Here is a 21123-nt window from a genome sequence, read left to right as displayed (position 1 = left end):
AGAAGGAGCAAGTATGGGGAGCATCCTACTTTCAACCCAGAGATGCTGACCCTGGTCATTCACTGAAGTACAGCTAATGGATGGGCTTCCCCAGAGAGGGTGGACAGATGTAAGGGAATCTGGACCAGAAGAGCCCTAAACACATAATCATTGGTGCTGGTCAAATCTCCCTGTAACAATACGCTTTCACCAGAACAAGAACATTTCCTAGCCTACTGTGGATCTTACTACAATGAAATTCACACTATGAATCATTCAGTATGTGAAGGATTTCTTCCATGCCATTCACTAGTGGAACAACAACACAACACCCTCAGCAGCCTATGCAAATAATAAGTAAAGACAGGCAGTAAACATAGTATTCATGCATAAAATACTTCTAATATAGCCACTTGCTCACAACTTAATCAAAATTTTATAATTTTGGGTAAACGCATAAGAAATCACTTTTACAAAAGCAAAATAAATTTTAAAATGAAACTTTTCTTCATTTGACAGGGCAAGGTTTATAATACGCAGAATTCTTCATCAACAGACAATCAACAACACTCAAAGGTTATGAGGTGCCAACTGGTTTCATTTATAATACTAGTTTATCTTAGTTTGCTTGAGAAGAAACAGTTGTGCTATCATGTGTTTTTTTCAAACAATCTTTTTGACATGTCTTATCCTCTGAGTAACTACTTTGAAGATAATGATACACAGTACAATAACTACTGTTATTCTCTTACTATTTGCTCATGAAATTGTATTGTTTTCATTAAATAAAAAATAAGCAAAGATACAAACACTTGAGAATATAACCTAACTCTCATAAAAATGTCAGAATTGGTGTGAATAAAACAGGTTTCTAGGGCAATCCTTTATTCCTTATTCTTTTACCTTTTGCTTGTTTATTCTTAAACTTGCAGAGTCCAGTTCTCTAACAGTTTAGATCTCTAGTGGGTGCAGGTTATTTAACGCAGTAGACTACCACTTCCAGTTTCCTTGGTAAATACACTGACTGGCATTTATGCTGGGCTAAATGTCTGCAGCTGGTAGTTCTTCTCCAGGAGACTGGCAGGATTTTGCTCACACTAGTGAGCTAGATGCTGCCCCAAAGTCAATTTCTTTGCCCAGAAACCTGATGTGACAGTCAAATATTACAGAAACAGTTGAAACATACAAGTGAGAAGAGAACTGCTATTTCCATAAAACTAAGTGGAATGCTTTACAAAGACACAGAAAACATGGGTTGCTGAAAAAAAAATTGCTGTCAAATTAGGTATAGGTAAATCAACTTTTAAAAACTGGAGTGGGGTCGAGGGTAGAAGGAGGCATTGAAAAAAAAATCAAGAGCGTTTTGCACTCAGATTGCTTTGTTGTTCCCTAAAGAAACCTAAACTGAAAACTGCAGCTCATACATGATGAGTATTGTTTGTTAGGAGAAAAACCACACAGAGTTCCTCTCAGTAAACCAACACTCGGAACAGAACAAACCAATTAGGATATACTGAAAAACTGGCAAATAAATGATCAGTCACGTAATTGAAATTAAAATGTAAGACGTGTATACCAATGTTTAATGACTAAATGGTCTTGATCAAGTGGATATGTAGGCTTCTAACATGGTGGATGGGAAATAAAGGAGCCATCGATGGAGAATCCTGTATGAAAGAGCTAGATACCATGACCCGAGAAATCTTCTCTTGGCCCCTGTTCTCTGAAAATATCCAGGAGTGAAACAGAATTCACACAGAGGAAGGACAGAATCTTCAACCGAACCTCTCAAAAATAACGTCATGGTAGAGCTAGAGCTCCTGGCACATCTCAGCCTTTATACAGCTTCCTGTTCTTGAAATGTACAGCAGTTACCACTACATAAGCACTGGGTTTGTGTAGCAGACACCACCCTGAGACCCAGAAGGCTTCCTCAATAACCTGCTCCCCAACTTCAGCATCAGGAGCCTAAATCGCCTCTGTCCCACAAGACTGCTCCTGCGAACACCCCGAAGCTGGCCTTACCTTCTGCCGCTGCTGAATGTTGGCTACGGTGTCGGGCTGAAAGTCCAGCTTATCCGTGCGGCACAGTTTCCAGTACAAGATTACGATAATCACTGTCACCACCAGCACTGGGATGACCACACCAACAATGAGCCACAGGTTGTTGCTCTGGGACTCTGGCGATGGCCTCTTCGCCCTGTCCACAGCTGCAGAAGAGGAAGCAGAGGGTTTCAGTGGCGCCTTCTAACTCGCACACTGGTCTGGATGGGCCTCCTTCCAGGTAAAAGCTGGCGAGGCCCTGCCATTTCCGCTCAAGGCAAGAATATAGGTTTTACTCTCCAGATGGCAGGAGATGCAATGCAACAAACACACGCAACACCAACATGTGAAACAAATGAGGGCCAGGATGACATGTGAGGGGCATCTGAAGGCTCAGAGATAATTTAATGGCAAAGCTCAGTTGGTCCTGGGTCTCCTGCTTTCTAGCTTATTCTACTAGTTCACCCTCAAATTCTCTCACTGCAGGACATTCATATACCAAAGGTGGCCTTGTACTCTGTTCAAAGCAGTTCTCTTCACAATTGCTCACCGGGGTGCATGAGCCAAAACTGGAATTTGGAATTTGGGGAAGAACGTCCTCTCCTATCCCCAACCCCTCCACTAAGCCCCTCACTTACCAAAAGCATTTACTAAGAGGGGAGACACAGCTCTAAACACAGGAGACAAGGATGAACAAGTAGACAAACCCTTCAAGGATCACAGGCTCTGGGCGTGGTGGTGCACACCTATAATCCTCAGTAGGCTGAGGCAGGAGGATTGCTATGTGTTTGAGGCCAGTTTGGGCTATACAGTGACTTCCAGGCCAGCCTGAACCGCATAGAAAGACTCTGTCACACACACACACACAAAAAAAAAAAAAAAAAAAAAAAAAAACAAAAGGAGCACAGGGTCTAGTGAGGGAAGAGGGAATCACTGAAGAAACAAATCACTAAATAATATTTAATGCTGAGTACTGTAGCACACTGCACACCAAGAGTAATAACTAAGGCGATGAGCACAAAGGCAGTGGTCATCACCACTGTAGCAGCTGGGTGTTGACAGAGTCAGCACTGCTCAAAGCAGCACTGATCACAGGAGACAAAAATGGGAACAACCCAACTGGCGACGCACAGGTGAGCAGATAAACAAAACATGCTACATCCATACAGCAGATCAGCTTTTTTTTTTGGTACCGGGGATTGAACTTGGGTCCCTGTGCTTGCAAGGCAGGATACACTACAACACACACAAACCTAGAAATGTTACGCTGAGCAAAAGCAGCCAGACACAAAAGAATAAATAACACATAATCCACTTCTACGAGGTACCTAAAACAGGCGAATTTATAGACACAGAAAGGACAGTGTGGTATTGTGTGGGACTGCAGTACATGAGTAAAGGGGTCTTACTGAACAGGCAGTTTCTTCTGAAAGGATAAAAAACCCGAGGTGGACCATGAGGATGGATGCAAACATTGTGAATGAGTTCATGCCACTGAACTGTGCGGTGAAAATGGTCAATTTTATGCTACTTATAATTTACAATATTTTTTTATATATAGTCAGTCTATGGCCATACCACCCTGGATGCACCCAATGTTATCTGATCTCAGAAACAATTTTTTTATATATAATCAACATGATCCTGAAATCTTTCTCAAGGAAGTTTTAAGATTAGAACTGAAGTCCTAACCTATGGTTCATGGGCACTATCTTCAGTTCCTCTTGTGTGACTTAATCTGAACTCTTGAAACATGCACTTTAATGGAAACTGCTTGAAGGCACCAATGTCAATTTTTAAAAATTAAATGAAAGAAAATCTTATTCCTTTGGACCCTGTCACTCCCAACCCACCCATACCCGGCCCCTTGTCTTTCACACCTTGAATGATCCTGCTTCCTCACCTGTGTGCCCCCAAATTTACTTCATTGGCTCCTTGCCCGCCCCTGCTGCCAGGACGGGGCCCTGTGTCCTCTGTGTCCCAGGATCCTCTCAGACTTAGCTTCCCATAAGGCTCAGTGCTTCTCCCATCCAGTTATGTAACCCAAATGTCCCTCTTTCTACCCAGCCTTTTCATCCCTTATGGCTGCTTCCTAACAATACTAATCTCTCCAGTATTTAAAGCCTTTTGTTCTTCTTGTCTTTGTTTTGCAGATGGTTCCTTCTTATTCTTTGGAAATACTTTTTACATAAATCTATCAGCTTGGTACACTGCACCGCTCTGCACATTAGTCTGGCCAAGATGCCAAGTCTGCTCTGTTCATATACATCTTAGTCATCTGGGCAGGGACTGTCTTATGCTCCTCCATACCTGCAATGGCTAATCCCTGCCTTGGGGTCCAAACATCTCTGCTTGAAGACCTAATAACTGAAAAGACTTTTGGGGCAGCTATACGCTGACAGACCACAGGGAGAGAGCAGGCAATCTCTACCCCACAGGCTACGAGACAGGCCAAATGACAGCAGAGATGACAGGCGACATGGGAGAAAGTGACCAAGTGTTAAAAACTGGTATTTTAAAATTTGTTTGAATTGAATTTATATTTGTAGCTCACTCTGCACAAAAACAACTGACAATATGAAAGTAATGACAGCATCAACCAAGAAGTGGAGAGATACTATTCTTAGTTCTAACCTAATAAAACATCAGAGAGACAGAGATGGGGGAAAGAAAGTCCTGACACAAGTGTCCCCGAGGCACCTGGGCTGGCCCTGGCGCTGGCTAAGGCCTCCTTCTACCACCAGCCCTGAAGTCCCAGAATTGTTGCCCATTTGGTTTCTGGCACTGAACAGAGGAAGGAGGGGGCGAGACCAGGTGGGAAGAGGCTTGCAAGCGCCCATATCCTGTCACAGTTGCCCTTGCTTAAAATGTCAGTGGAGGGCAGCCTCTGACAGCCAGGACTGTCACACACAGCGCAGGGGCAAGCAGTGCTTTTCCTGTGACTTTCTCACCGCTCTAGAACAGGCCACACTCCTGTGCAGCTGGATCCTAAATACTCCAGCACCACCTGCCTAAAGGTTCTCATCCACTCTCTCCCTTCCTCTTCCATCAAATGGGTAAAGAACTTCCTGCTACTAAGGATAAGTTTGAAGCTGTCATTTTTTTTTTTCAAAACTGTTGTTTTGTCTCCCATGCATTCTCAGTAAAGAGTTTTTTAGGATTCTCAGATGCGTAAGACATTTCCTGAGCCCTTTATGGTCGGGAGAAGTTTCTCTGTGCTCTTATAAGGGCCACAGAGAAGTATCCACGGTAAATATCAGGCTGGTTCAGAAAGATCTAGTCAAAGAAATGTGCTTCTCATGCCTCCCCTTTTTCTTCATTTCAAATGTGTATCCAAAATCTGAAAAGGTGGAAAAGCGGCACTGAAAGCAGCAACCGCCCGGGGGCAAAAGCCAGGTCCCTTCCAACAATAATAAAAAAGTAGCAAAATACTTCTTTCTAGACTGTGGAGCAGTGTGAGGACTGGGTGGGGGAGCGGTGGGACTGGAAAGGGTGAGGATCAAGGATTTCTTTGTGTTTGCAGACCCTGAAGGAAGCCAATAAACCCAGAGTGCCCCTCCCAGCTTCCTGTATGACTCACCATCCCCATCAGTGATCTGAACGTGACACAGAGGATTTTGTAATAAAAGCAAAACAAGCACCTTATTTTACCTAAGACAAACACTTTTAAAAGAGAAATGGTACAGGCATTGGAGAAGAGATATTAAAGTTGATCCCAGCATTCAGGAGGCCGACACAAGAGGATCACCATTAGTCTGAGGCCAGCCTGGGCTACACAGTGAGTTCAAGGCCAGCCTGGACTGCATAGCAAGACCTTGTCTCAAAAAAAAAAAGTTGATGTAAGATACTGTAACTCACTAATATTGTAGATACAAAATGGCCAGATAGGAAAACAGCCCCACTGGCAACAATAATAAGCAAATAAAATGTGTTTATTAAAGGAGATCTGAGCACATTAACTCTGCCAACAAGCATCCTAGGCCAGGGTGGTAGCTCACACCTGTAATACCAGCAATGAGGGAGGCTGAGCGAGGAGGATGACAAGTTCAAGTCCCCTCTGGGCAACTTAGCACAATCCTGTCTCAAAATTCAAAAAATAAAAATAAAACAAGGGATAAAAACGTATCAGTGGCAAAGTGACCCTGGGTTTGATCCACAGAAGTACAAAACAATAAAAAAATAAAAAACAAACATTTTATGTACAATGCCTGCTCATAAGGGTTTCAGACACAAGTCTACTGTACACACATCAGAACACAGCTCACTGTCAGGACAGCCACACAATACATCTCCCAACTTACGCTGAGCAATAGCGCCTTGAATTCGGTATCCCAAGATGATGGCTGCTCTCTGAAGGTCGATCTTATTAATCAGATCAGAAGATGCGACGGCACTGAGTCTCTCTCCATCCTGATCCTCCAAAAAGTAGATGAGCTGCGCAGGGTTGTCGTCTCCCTCCAGCCTGGACACATTCACCACCTGAGACCATAGGAACCATCAGTACTGGGAAAGCTCATGTTTCTCAGGCTACTTAATCCTAACTGTGCTGCCAGGAGTCATTCCAGGCCTCACAATAAGCTCCTTACACTGGCCGGAGCTCTGGATCGCCATGGCACTCACCCTCAGTGAGAAGAGAGACCACAAAATGAAAGTTCCTCTGTGCAGAACACAAATGTGCTTTGTCTACCTCAGCGACTTCTCTGAGATAACGGGGCCAGCAAGACATGCAGAAGATAGGACTGGCAGGTCCAGGCAGTCTGGAATCATTACCAAGGAGTTCCAACATGCCACCATGTCACGGGACGGTGATGCTATCCTTCCTCCTACAAATGGTTCCTCCTAACCCATTCCTGAACCAATTAGCACTTCTTCCTCCCAAAACCTCAAAACCACTGCTATTTTGGGTAGGCAATTCTTTGGCAGAAAGAGCACTATAGGATGTTAGCAGGATCCCTGCTCTCCACCTGCCATATGCCAGTAGCACCTGCCCCCTCCCTACACTACCCAATGTGACAATCAAAATGTCTCCAGACATAATAAACCTAAGAAATGTGTGCCCTTGTGGGCCAACTACACCTCTGATTTACCCCAGAACGTCTGCATGTGTGTGTGTTAAAGCACAGTCCTCACATCAGTATTTAGAATCTAGTACACTTGGTATACTAAGTACTACATGAAAACAGCATTTCCTTTGTTGCCATTTCTCTTAATAACATGCAATAATTTTATTGCCCCTCTAGACTCCAGCAAAACACTGGGCTTACGTTCTGAGAAAAGGATCAACGAACGCTTTATCTCACACATGCAACTTGAATTTTTGACCTGTGCATCTGCAGTTGGCAAAGCACAGCTGCTACTTCTCTATCCATACATATTTCTGTGACACCGCCCTGTACTCCAAACAGCAGCTGGACCCACCCTTGGCCATGGGAAAATTTCTGGCAATTCAACAGTTTCTTGATTTCACTGTGAACTCCTTCTTCAACATTATGTCCCAAGATCCTTCACAACTCAGGCTTGAACATTGAGCTCTCAAAAATGTGCGTTAGTCTTCAGGCTTTGTCCTGTCCTTTGCTTGGTTTTTTGAGGCCAGTTTCCCAAACATATCTACTCTCCAACCATCTACCCCACCCCACAATGTGCTAGGGCAATGTTTTCCCAGCTTTGGAATGAAGCACTATGAAGAGGCTATTGGGAATTTAGAGGATGATATCTACCTGTCCCTGTACCATCTGCTGATTTGTTCTACTAAAAACGTCAGATAAATTTAGAAAATATGGTTTCTCCTTGTATAAATCATAGCCACCTTGATTATAGACTACAAGCTTGTTCAGTCTCAGAGTAACATAAGAAAGTCTCATTCCAACATCCTTTCTGAGTGATGGTGAATCAGACTTATATGTGGACCCACAACAAGCACAATATCCCAGGGTCACCACCTTGGGTAACACTTTCAATTTCATCTTCAAAATCAGGTTCCGGGGCTGGACCTATAACTCAGCGGTACCTCACAGGCATGAGAACTGATTCCCAGCACCACAAAACAAGTGAGCAAAGCACAAAATTAGTTTCTGATAAAAATCTCATGCTCACCACTGACATTATATGGCCCATTGGAGAAATTCTGAAAAACACATGCAAAAAGTATAAAGAAGAAAATGAGATTCCCCTGAAATTCAAGTAATAAAAGCAAACCACGATAAACATTTTGGCATCCTTCTCCCCTAGAATTCTATATTAATTTTTGGATTATATTGCATATATCTCTCTGTAGTCTCTTTTCATTTGAGCATTTTCTTATATAACACTCACTAATTATTTTTTTAAAACAGGCTGCATCAAAAAATTTAAAAAAAACAAAACAGGCTGCATCATATTCCAGCATGGAAGGGTTTACTATTTATCCATTCCCTAACCACTTGACACTCAGGCTGGCCTGACATTTTCACACTGACACAGCTCAGCGGCCCTCTTGTCCACACCTTCATGCGTGGTCAAGGAGGAGAGGAGCAGAATGTGGTGTGTAAGCAGTCTGCCACACAGCACCGCCACCTGGGCCGTATTTCTATCTTACCTTTGCACATCGCTTTGGCCTCTGAGTATGCAGTCTGAGGGTGCTCTGTGATTTCTTTATGTGCATAAATTAACCACTCTCAGACCCTGAGCTCTACAAAGCCAAGGGCTGTTGAATAAGGCAAAGCTTTTATAACTCATTTTAATTTTTATTCTTTGTCTTAGGCTTATTTGCTTAATGGTTACTTTTGTGGTTATTAGTTCACGCATTTCTCTACAGTTACTGTAGCTGACAAAAGAACTACTTCAGGGGTAGCAGAGCGTAGTGCTAAGAGGAAAATATTTGGTGCAAGTGTTGGTGGACAAGGGTGCCAATTCTAGGAAAAACTGCCACCTCATCCTCCCCCACGTCACTTTGGCATCTTTTTCTCCAGGGCCCCTACACCACCCACCTCCCACCCCTGCCTGCCAACCCCACCCTGCACTTCTGAGTTTCACCCTGGCTTCCTGGTTCTGAAATGCCACAGCTCTCAATACCCCATTTATTTTTCCAGCCCTCCATGTCAGCAATTGGTAGAGGAAAAAGAAAAAAAAAAGAAAAAGCCTGACCTCTGGGCTTCTGTGAGTATGTGCATTTCAAAATGGGTCACTTCTCAATTCAAATAAATCTGTCTTTTGGCAATGGGTCTGCAATTTACCAAAGAGAAGATCTGGGGAAACAAACTGGGTTGTCAGGAGGAGGGATGAAATGCTAGAACAGAGGGCAGAAAGCATCCCCCATGGCAGGGTGTGAAATCCCAATATCCAGGAAGCTGAGGCAGGAGGATGGCGGTGAGTTTGAGGCCAACCTGGGCTACACAGTGAGTTCTAGGCCAGCCTAGACTATGCCCAGAGACCCTATCTCAAAAAAACAAAAACAAAAACAAAAAAAAGCAGCCCTCTGTCCATCACCTAGGTCTTTGCCGGGTGAGTGATTCATCTCTACGATGCCATCAGCGATACTTATCACTCCATATCTGGCTACTTTTTTGATAATTAAAAAAGTACTCTTTGATAAAGGTCATGCAATAGTATGGGAACCATTAACAGTTCTCCCCCTATGCTCCCTAGGGTCCAAGGCTAAACCAACCACTTCCTAAGGGCCCAGTTAATATTTGCCTGGACTCTAGCTGACGCACAACGCTGCCACATTCAGTTGCTCCCTGTCCAAATCAGAACTTCCCCTGGCATTTCCTATTTCCAGGTAAAGCAGCAGACTTTCAGTCTCTCCCCCACCCCCACCCCCGCCCAGAGAGAGAGTACCTGTACCACGCTGTTGCTGGAGGCCACCGTGGCCCTCCTCCACACGCGCCTCCGGGCGGGCACCTCGCTGAGCAGCTGCGCCAGCTTGCGCTCCATCTCCGCCTGAAACACTTCACTCTGCAGCTGCTTCTCCATGACGCCCAGGAGGACTGCGGGCAACAGGGAACACGAGGCACCAAAAGCAAGTCAGCGGTGGGACGAGGTGTGTGTGTGTGTGTGTGCACACGTGCACGTGTGTAAAATTAACGTCCCTACAGGAGGCATCAACATGGCCAGAAGCACCACAAAAAGGGTGAGGGCACAGGAAGCCCTCTCCTCTCATCTGCAGCTCCCCCCATTCAAAGTGCTGCACAGCCTGGTGGCCAGAAGCCCCAGGAATTCAGCCCTGTGGAGCTCTAGAGCAGTGTTTACATCAAATCAAACGTTTTGTCATCTGCACTTATCTCAGAACTTCTGCTAGCAGCCCAGTCCTTCTCTTGTCTGAAAAGTGACTCACAAACTAATCTGAGGAAAGGACGTCTGCCTGTCTGCCTATCTTCTGCTACTGGCCTTAGACAAGATCATCTAGATAGAGATAATCCGATTATCAGCATGGGGGTGGAGCAGCATGTGCCTTTCAGCCAGAACGATTTCCAGTCCTCTCTGAGACATGACCATGGCAGGTATCTTAATCGCTATGAAAATTATCTGGAAAATGAGGCACAGGCACCATGGGGAGCAGGGTCCTGCCATGGGATGTTGCGTGTTAAGTAGAGATTTGCAAGGTTTGAGAATCCCACAAGCAGTGACCTCTCCCTGCAACCAGGCACAGTGTTGCTTGTGCGCTGGGCATCTGTTAGGCTTCCAGGGACCAGGTCAGACCGTCTTTCTCTGCAATAAGCTCGCTCTAAATAGCTGACCCAGGCCTCCGAGATGGCTTGCAAGCTACCTTCGTCACCTTTATAAAACCACACAAATAACACTTTCAGGGAAAAAAGATCTTTGCTTTTGAACCTCATCCTGTTCTGGGTCAAGAGACTATCCTTTCCAGGGAGACTCTGCCCCACACTTGATGTATGAATTTCACAGAAGATCAATCCTTTTTTGTGCCATTAACTCTATGGGACATATTCCCACAGCCCATCTGAATTCTTTTCTCATTCATTCTTTGCCAAGAATTTAAAGTACATTTTGCCCTGATTTTAGGCAACAGGAAAGGCCTGTCATTCTCAATATACCCACATAGACTTCTTATTCTTTTTTTTTTTTTTTTTTTTTTTTTTTGTACCAGGGATCGAACTCGGGTCCTTACACTTATGAGGCAGGCGGCGGAACCACTGAGCTAAATCCCCAGCCCTAGATTTCCTGTTCTTAATATTCTCAAGACGTAAGTTAAACGTACCTGTTCTGACCCACGAGGACTTCAGTAACTGAGATAAGTTGAGCTGTGGGTACTGGAAGGCTGCACAAAGGAAAGAGTCCGAGAAAGGGAGAAATCAGTGAGAAGCAAATCAGCAATAGTCAAAAGGGCAGGTATCCTGGGGGCCCAGGAAAGTCACAACTGTCCTGCCCGCAATGCTTCGCTCTAAGTATGGGAGGAAAAAATGTCAGGTCAGTGTGAGGACTCAGACAGGGAGTAGTTTCTGAGTGTAATGGTGTCTAGGAAAGAAAGGGATGAAAGGAAACCAAGGGTCTTCCTCAGCCCCATCAAGGACATGGCTTCCCAGAGAGGTCACCCCCAAGTCCTGTGAACATAACTGTTCCAGAGCAGAGCATCCGCATGCTGTCCCCTCAGAGCCCTGGGCCTTCCCAGTAAGAACTCCGGGTAAAGTGACATGTCTGGTTACAGTCACAGCATGCCCCTGCTGCCTAGCACACTTAGGATTTTAGCCAAACTACACTGTGCATTGCTGAAAGTACTATAGGTAAATGAGAGCTTTATCCCTGTCTACTCTTATATTTTACAGGTTTTTAAAATTTTATTAACAATGCACTGAAAAAAAATTACAAATCATTGAGCCATTACAAATCATTTGCATTCTGACAAAGAATTCGATTTTTTTTTTTTTTTTTTGGTCCCAGTTTCAACTCTGTAATCTATTATTTTTGCAGTGACTGCTCCCCCTTCCTCCTGCAACACTTCCAGGTGTACTGTGAATCTAACCACCTCGGAGGTTTCCTTTTCATTTATTATTTTTTATTTTTAAATGTATATGCAGTAAAATTCTGCCTTTTGGAATCTGTTTTCCCTTGCTCTGATGACTGCAGGCGGTCGTATACGCACCATTGCAGTGAGGACACAGGGAATTCCATCACTCCGAAATCACCCCATCAGCCCCTCCTTTTTAGTCACTTTTGCTCCCATCATCCACAGATCTGTTCTCTACCTAGAGGTAAGCCTCTTTTAAGACTAGGGTGCTTTTTTGGTTTGGTTTGAGACTTTTTATTTGTTCGTTTGCTTTCTCTCCCCCTCCCCTGTTCATTTGTTTTTTGTGGTACTAGAGATTAAATCCAGAACTTAATTTGTGCCAGGCAAACACTCTACTACTGAGCTACACCATCAGCCTCCTCTTTTCTTTTCTTTTTTTTCTTTTTTTGATACAAAGTCTTGCTAGGTTGCCCAGGCTAGCTTTAAACTAATCCCCAATAGCTGGGATGACAAAAGTGTCACACCACGCTTAGGCTTGCAGTACTTTATAATAGCATCTCTTTACTCTCAAAAACAAAAAGTAAAGAGAGGCCCAGTGCCTGAGCAGCGTTCCTAAGTCCCACCCTGGTTGGGACCTGGGAAGTTCTGGTTTCATTTGATTATACTCTGGACTTCAAACACTCCGTTTAAAAGAAAGACCTCCATGAGACTACTCAGTATGACGCTACCATCGTGGATACATGTCATTGTGTATTTGTCCAAATCCATAGAATGTACATGGCCAAGAGTGAGCCCAACATAAACTGTGGACTCTGGTGACAGCGGTGTAGGTTCATAGGCTGTAACACATAGCCACTTGGCAGGGAGCCAACGATGGGAAAGACTGTGAGCAGGGCAGGGACAGGAAATCTCTGTACCTCTGGAGCATTTTTGCTATGATCCTAAAACTGCTCTAAGACACTCAAGTCGCTTTTGAAAATTAAAAATGCTTTTTTAAAAAGAAGTCCACTGACAGTAATACCCATGGCCACTTCCCCCATCCCCCAAGGGGTATGGAACTCACGTTCTGCGATTTGCAGCACTGGGTACCCCAGGTAGAAGCTGAACTCCACCACACTCAGGTTCCTGAGCAGCTCGCTCACCTCTGACCCATTCAGAAATCCCTGCGTACTTCTAACAGCAAAGATGATGTTGACTGGGCCCCGCCGGGGAGCCACCCTAGAAGAGCCCATGGTGACATTCAAGACCTGAAAGAAGGAAGTCAGAAGTAGCTTCTAAAATGAGAGTCATTCAGTATTTACACATGTGTGACTTATTTATTTCACTTAAGAGTATCACCTCAATATGCATCCATTTTCCTATGAATGACTCTAATTTCTCATTCTTTATGGCCAAATGAAAAAAAAGGAAACAAAGTCTTTGTAAATAGGGAAGGGAGGAAGGGGTGAAGGGAGGGCAGGGGTAGGGGGAAAAAATGAGAACCAAGACCCGTCATGTAAAGGTACAAGATCCCAATAATGAATGTAACTGTACTGTATACCTAAAAAATACCGATAAACTCAATGAGAAAAATAAAATAAAATAAATGAAACAGTCAGCTGGCAGCCTGACTATGCAGTCTCTCCCAGGTACTCCAATCACCTTTTATTTAAAGGTAGTAAAGTTTTGTCAAGGAGGAGAAACTGGCTCTGTAACATGGTTCCCTCTCACAAGACTGTCAACACTCAGCTTACTAAAAATGTTTTTTGTATTAAGTGATGAACTACACACATGTATTTATACTCATTTCCCCTCTGCTTCTACCTCAAATCCCACTGAAACAACAATAAACTGAATGAAGGGGGGGAAATCCACAACAGCACTGGGAATGGAAGAAAACCAAAAATGCTGTCAAGTTTCTGGAAAATGCAGAAAGGATAGGATCATACTGAAATAAACCAGAACAGAGGGAAGCAAGACCAAAACATACACAGGCACAGCCGGGAGCCCCCACAGCAGGGCCAGGAGAAGAACTCAGGCTGGAAGGGGCCTAATTAGCATAATTAATTAAAACTCTGCAGGCCTAAGAGCTGAGTCAATCACCTCCTCCTCTTTCCCTTCCAACTGCCACACCCTGGCGAGCACAGGTCTAGCAGCTGCCACATCTCCCCTCCCCGAAGGGTTGAGAGAACTGAGGCAGGTGAGCACCTGCCCAGGCAGACTGAAAGTCTCTCATGGGTCCAGATTCTAAGCAAAAGGGAGGTAGAGACAGGTAAACTCCGAGGTACATGAAGGTGTACAAGAGACAAAGAGGGAAAGAAAAGAAAGGAGGCTCTGCCCTGAAACCCTCAGCAGTGCTCACCCCAAGAAAACACCTCGTTCTGACCCTGGGGCCAACACACTGCAGGAAGAAAGAAGCCTGTGCCCCTTTGTCCTTCCCAGTTCTCAGAGCACCAATGAGGTCTCCCATCAGGGGACAAGGCTGACAGAGAAACGGCCCCCGCGGCTGAGGGGCAAAGCTGGACCAGTGGCCAAAATTAACATCCTGGTTCTGCATCCCTAACAAGCAACCAATCAGCGATCTCCACACATATATAGGAATGGAATAGCTCAAAGCAAAGCACCAAGATCAATGCACAGATGCAGGACTGCAGAGAAAACAGAGCTAAGGTCAGAAGTGGAAGGTAAATTATTTAAAGCCCTAGTTAAGGCCCTTGAAGACTCTGAAGGGGATCCCTGCATCATCAGAGGAAAGGCTGCAGGGAAAAAAGAGATGAGAAAAGGAGAAAAATGATTACTGAAAAAAATTCAGCAGAAGGATTCAACAGTATAACAGCCACAGGAGATGAATAAATTAGTGACCTGCAGGGTAGGGCGTAGAAAATCAGTGAAAATAGACAATAAAAAGATGGAAAATATAAGGATAAAAGTAAGAAAGGTGGAAGGTAAATCCAAAAATGCCAAAATCTAGTTAACATGCATTGCAAAAGAGAAAGCACAGAATACAGGGTGGAAAAATCAAAGACATAAAAATATCAAGTTTCCATCTGAGATATACAAAGCCAGTTCTCTGATCAGATCCGTCTCCTCTGGCTCTGACTGAAGCACTGTACCCCCTTGTACCATAAAACAGATAGAGCATCCCTTACCTGAAAATCTGAAGCGCTCCAAAATCCGAAATTTTTTGAGTAACAGTGTGATGTTCAAAGGTTTCCGATTTTCGAGAACTTTAGATTTTCACACTACGGAAGTTTGATAAATGAAATCTATACAAATATTCCAAAAATCTAAAAACTCCCAAATCTGAAATACTTCTGGCCCCCTGCATTTTGGATATGCATTTTCATACTCAGGCTGTATGAAACGCGAGTATGCTGGCTCATTCCCCTATTGGGTATCAGTCTCTTCAAAATGTTCTTGAAATTCTGGCATGAGGTCCTCCTCTTATGGGCCTGCCATCCTGAGCTCCCCAGTTATCCGTGGCTTTACCATCTCCATGGAGGCTCAGCACATTCATACCATGTAGATACCATGCCACAGGAGGACATCAACCCAACCCACAAGAACTGGATTTCCTCCAGTGGAGGGAATAAGGGTGAAGCAAGGTGAACCATTTCTCTTTAAGGGACACCGCACTCTGGTCTACATTCGGCGACATCCTCACCTGCACAGTGAGGTTATAGGTGCCCTGCTGGTGTTTTCTCACTTCAAACAGAGCTGTCATCAGGCCTTTCTCCAGGTGCTCGGTGAAGTTGCAGAAGCCGATATCCACACTTGGAGGCACGAACTGAAGTACTGAAAAGAAGAACACCAGTCAAAGCCCCGGAAACAAGGTGCTTCTTAAGGATCAAAGAATGAAGAGAGGAAAGAGAAGGGCACTGCAATCAACTAACTCATCCAAAGCACAAGTCTGTGCTACATTTTATATTTTAAAATATGTTTGTTTTTAATTAACACAGAATTAATGGTATATATTTATGGAGTACAGTATAACATTTCAATATATGAATATGTTAGTGATAAGATCAGGGTAACTCGCATATCTGTGACCTCAGACATTTATCACTTAATTGTGTTGGAAATATTCAAATCTTTGCTAATATTTTTGAAATATACAATTAATTGCTGTCAACCACAGCTATCCCATGGTGCCACAGAACACTAGAAGTTACTCTTCCTATTCCACTGTACCCCTGTAGCTATTAACATTCCTCTCCCCACATCCCTTTCCTGCGCCCTTCCCAGTCTCTAATACTCACTCTTCTACATTCTACTTCTTTAGGATCTGCTTGTTAGTTTCTCTATATAAGTGGGAACGTGGTATTGGGCTTTTTCTTCCTGACTTATTTTATATAACATAATGTCCTCCACATTGCTGCAAATGAGAGGAATTCATTCTTCTTTGCAGCTGAACAATATTCTAATGTGTACACACCACATTTTCTTAATCCATTCAACTGCTGATGAACACCTAGGTTGATTCTACATTTTCATTATTTGTGAATAGAGCTGCAAATCAATGTGTGAGTACAGATGTCTTTATGCCAAGTCCAATTCCTTTATTCAGTTGTGGGATTCCTGGTCCATATGACAGTTCAATTTCTAGAATTTTGAGGAAACTTAATACTGCTTTCCATAATGGCTATGCTAAATTACCTTCCCACCAACAGTGTATAACAGTCCCCCTTTCTGCCCATCCTCGCCAGCATTGGTTTTGTTTTGTCCACAATAACCATTCTAATGAAGGTGAGATACCTCACTGTGGTTTTGATTTGCATTTCCATGTTGATTAGTGATACTAAGCATATGTTTGGCCACTTTTAGATCCTCTTTTGAGAAATGTCCATTTAGGTCATTTGCCCATTTTCCAGTGGGATTATCTGAGGTTCTATGTTGAGTTCCTTTTGCTGCTTATGTTCCTTATATATTCTGGAAATGAATCCCTTGTTAGCAAATAATCTGACAGTATTTTCTCCCATTCTGTAGTCTCTTCACTCTGATAGTTTCCTTTGTTGTACAGAAGCTTTTCAGTTTAAGGTAACTGTCAATTTTTGCTTTTGTTGGCTGTGGTTTTACAGTCATATCTAGCACATCTTTGCCCAGACCAATGTCCTAAAGCATTTTCCTAATGTTTTCTTTTAGTATTCCACAGCTTTCAGTCTCACATTCCAGTCTTTGATCCATTTTGAGTTAATTTTTGTATACAGGAAGAGATAGGGGTCTAGTTTTTGTCTTTTGCATATGGATCCCAATTTCCCTCCTTTCGCTCCAAGAGAATTTGGCTTTTTACTGACAAGACTGCCCTTTCTCCAATATATGTTATTACTGCCTTTGTCAAAAAATCAGTTGGTATGAACAAGTGGGTCTATTTCTCTATTCTGTTCCACTGGTATATGTATCTCTTTTTTATGCAATACCATACGTTTCGTTTGCTATGGCTTTATAGTATGCTTTGAAGTTTGGTAATGTAATGCCTCCAGCTTTGTTCTTTTTGCTCAAGACTGCTTTGGCTTTTCTGGGTCTTTTGTGGTTCCATGCAAATTTTAGAGGTGTGTTTTTCCTATGAAGAATGTCTGGTATTTTGATAGGAATTACATTGAATCTGTAGATCACTTTGGGTAGTATGGTCACTTTAGTAATGGCAATTCTCTCAATTCATGAGCATACAATACATTTCCATTTTGTGAGCCTTCAATATCTTTCACTAATCTTTTGTAATTTCCACTACAGAGATCATTGCTTCCCTTGCTTTAATTTATTTCTAATAGTTTTCTGTATAGGGCTTGGGGTTTTATTGTTGTTGGCAGCTATTACGAATGAGAGTACTTTCTCGATTTCTTTCTCAGCAATTTTATTATTGGTGTATTTAAAAGTTAGCAGTTTGTATATGTTGATGTTATATCCTGCAATCTTACTGAATTCATTTGTTAATTCTAACAGGGGGTTTTTGGTGGAGTCTTCAGGTTTTTCTACATATAAAGTCATATTATCTACAGACAGACATTTTTACTTCCTCCTTTCCTATCCGGATGCTCTTTATTTTGTTCTTTTGCCTGTAGCTCTGGTGTGGGAGAAATTCAAGCCTGGCTGAGCCAGGTGCACCGCATTCCTGTCTCCTGAGCTAACTTGGAGACCTCACTAAGGCTGAGCTAACTCGCCTAAGTGTGTAGTTGCTGGGTCCAACAGGCTACACCTCCTCCCCTAGTCCGTGACTCCTTCGCCTCGCCCAAGAAAAATCACTCCACGATGCCTCCAATAAGATATCGCTTAATGATAAATGCTCCTCCTATGCTCCTCCCCCATGGCTGTCCCTATATATAAGCCCATGCATTTCCTGAATAAAGTGAAAGTGTTCCAGAAAACTCCCTGGAGTTTGCCTGGTGATTCCGCACCTTACCCTCCCAGTCTGAGCTCCTAAACCTTGTTCCATGAGCAGACTTGCGGACAACAACACTCTGGCTAAGCTTTCCAATGCTGTATTGAATAAGTAGTAAAAGTAGACATCCTTGTATTGTTCCCAATCTCAAAGGCAAAAGTTGTAGCTTTTCCCCATTCAGTGTAATGCTGGCTATGCATTTGTCATTTAAAGCTTTTATTGTGTTGGGGTAAATTACCTTTGCATAGTTTCTTGAGGGTTTTGATTATGAAAGGATGCTAAATTCTATCAAATTCTTTTCTTATTTATCATGATATCCTTCATTCTGTTAATACGATATAGTATGTTCATTCAATAATCTACATGCTTTGAATTATCTCATATCCCTATGATAAATTCCGCTTGATTTTGGTGTATAATATTTTTTATGTGTTGTTAGATTCAATTCACTAGTTTTTGCTAAGAATATTTGCATCTATGGTCATGAGAAAGACTGGTCTGTAGTTTTCTATTTTTGTTATGTTCCTGTATAGTTTTGGTATCAGGATCATGCTAGATTCATAGATTGTGTTTGGAAGGGATTCTGCCCTTTCGATGTTTTGGAATAGTTTGAAAATAACTCATATTCTTAAAGGTTTTGTAAAATTATCAGTAAAGTCATCCAATCCTGAGCTTTTCTGTGTTGAGAAACTTTTTATTGCTGATTCAAGTAATTCAGTCTTACTAGTCTGTTCAGGTGTTCTGTGTATTCATGGTTGTTTGGTAGTTTTGGTATGTGTCCAGAAATGTCTCCATTCCTTCTAGATTTTCCAATTTGTTGGTGTACAGATGATCACAGCAGTCACTATTGATATTCTATAATTCTGTGCTATCAATAATATCTTTTTCATCTCTGATTTTATTTATTTGGATCTCTCTTCCTCTCACTCTCTCTCCCCCTCCCCTCCTTTTTCGCTCAGTTCCTCCTAACCCCCACGTGACTAAAGATTTGTCAAGGCTAGGCATGATGCTGCAGAGCTGTAAACCCAGCACTTGGGAGGCTGAAGCAGGAGGCCTACTGTGAGTTCGAGGTCAGCCTGGGCTACATAGGGAGGTCGACATTGGCCTAAACTACACAGTTAGTCACTGTTTAAAAAAAAAAAAAAAAAAATTCTAGGGAGTTTGTTGGAAAAGTCGTGGCTTTGGCTCCAGGTAGGCCTTTTAACATGGTGTCTGTATAGCTTCAGCTATATCAACATTAGCAACATCTTCAGGTTTGGGGTTGCACTACCAGCTGTAAGGCACATCTCAGGTTCCATAGCTTGTACAAGGACAAGGCCACCGCAGGGGGCTGAGGTGGGTGCACTGCAGCCTGTTGCTAGTAGGTCAGCATCTGAAGTCACACAGGAGCCCAAAGGTACTGGTGGGACTCCATGGGGCACCTGTCAGTGTCCTGGGACTGCAAGAGTAACCAGCAGGGCCAATGAGGACCAGTAGCATCAAGCCCATGGTGGGTCATATTCTAGGTGTCATCCAAAGACATGCAGAAAGCCAACTCTGTATCAAATTAATACAGGCATCATGAAGGTGATGGGCATTATTTTAAAAATGGAAAAATAGCTAGGTAAGAATCTAATCATTACAAGACACAACTGACAAGTACTCCACATACATACAAACTCATAAGCAATGAATTCCTACACATTTATGGTGAAATGACATAGTATCAGGCATTGCCATAAAACATACTTGCATCTTCAAAAACAAAAGTTTGTGGGAGAGATGAAACAAAACTGGTTAAATCTTGACTGCAGAAGACTGTAATATTAATTATGCCCAAACCAGGCTATAAAGAGTTAACCACACAATTGGCTTGTTTTGATAAGTGAGTCTGGCCAAAGCCTACGTGCTGAGGTCAGAGTAACTCACACCCAAATTCTATTCCTACAACTACAACCTTCTGACTAAAAGGACAATATTTTAATTACAACCATATATTTTGTCTATTCTGTTTCTAATTCAACAATGCTTTGTCTTGTCCTTTATGAGCCTTGTTTATAATATTTTCCATAGAAACCACACGCCACGTTTACCCCAAATGATTGCCAATAAAAGACAGTGCCTGGGACTGGCCACCACCTTTGTCTATTGTACCAGCACTGATCGTCTTGGAACCCCCACTTTCTCTCCTAGTTCTGTCTCTTAATGTATTTTTTTTCTCAGGACTGCATCATATACTGGGCATGTGGGTACTGAACATGACTACAGGGGTGTCTGGCACTTGATTAGTTCTTAAGATTTGTAATGAGCACCTGTGAGAGTAATATGTTATTCTACTTTTGCATGTGTTTGCAATAAAAGTGCAGTGTGATAACTGCAGTGTGACAAAAGTGCAGTGCGATAAGGAACTACTTTTAGCTTCAGGGGGCATGATGTAGTGGACAGGCATGTGCGTGTGTATGTGTGTGTGTGTGAATAGGCTTTATCCTTTACAGGCATGAGCTGAAGTATTCCTGAGTGAGGTAACATGTTACCTGAGAGTAATATGTAAGTAACATGTAAATAGCATGACGGGGGGAAGAAGATGGGGTGTAAAGGTAAGGAGTCTGGCTAGGGGTTGAAAACTCTTGGCATCATACAGTGAGCACAAAATGGTTCATTAACCTATTCTCTATACTTGGGTATATCTTTGAATTTTTCCATAATTATAAAGTTTAGTATTTTAATTACATAATAAAGCCAGGTATGGTGGCACACAGGAGTTTAAAGCCAGCCTGGACAAGATAGAAAGAGTTTGTCTCAGAGAATAAATTTTTTTTTTTTT

The 21123-nt window shown here is 42.8% G+C and overlaps 1 protein-coding gene across 3 annotated transcripts in view; it reads right to left on the bottom strand.

Moving 5' to 3' along the window:
• Kiaa1549 (KIAA1549 ortholog) overlaps positions 1 to 21123 on the bottom strand; it is a 140841-nt gene that overhangs the window by 53148 nt on the left and 66570 nt on the right. For all 3 annotated transcript variants that reach the window (XM_033764510.1, XM_033764511.1, XM_033764512.1), the window contains exons 5-10: positions 15609 to 15739; positions 13029 to 13212; positions 11219 to 11278; positions 9838 to 9986; positions 6324 to 6501; positions 2005 to 2189 (exon numbers count right to left, since the gene is read on the bottom strand). In XM_033764510.1, the coding sequence (XP_033620401.1) occupies positions 2005 to 2189; positions 6324 to 6501; positions 9838 to 9986; positions 11219 to 11278; positions 13029 to 13212; positions 15609 to 15739 (887 nt within the window). The remainder of the gene's footprint in view (positions 1 to 2004; positions 2190 to 6323; positions 6502 to 9837; positions 9987 to 11218; positions 11279 to 13028; positions 13213 to 15608; positions 15740 to 21123) is intronic.

The sequence above is a fragment of the Fukomys damarensis genome, unplaced genomic scaffold (genome assembly GCF_012274545.1).
Source record: "Fukomys damarensis isolate Sample0158 unplaced genomic scaffold, DMR_v1.0_HiC HiC_scaffold_16, whole genome shotgun sequence".
NCBI classification, from domain to species: domain Eukaryota; kingdom Metazoa; phylum Chordata; class Mammalia; order Rodentia; family Bathyergidae; genus Fukomys; species Fukomys damarensis.
Note: the sequence above shows the minus strand (reverse complement) of the source record. Positions and strands in the feature narration are given on the sequence as shown.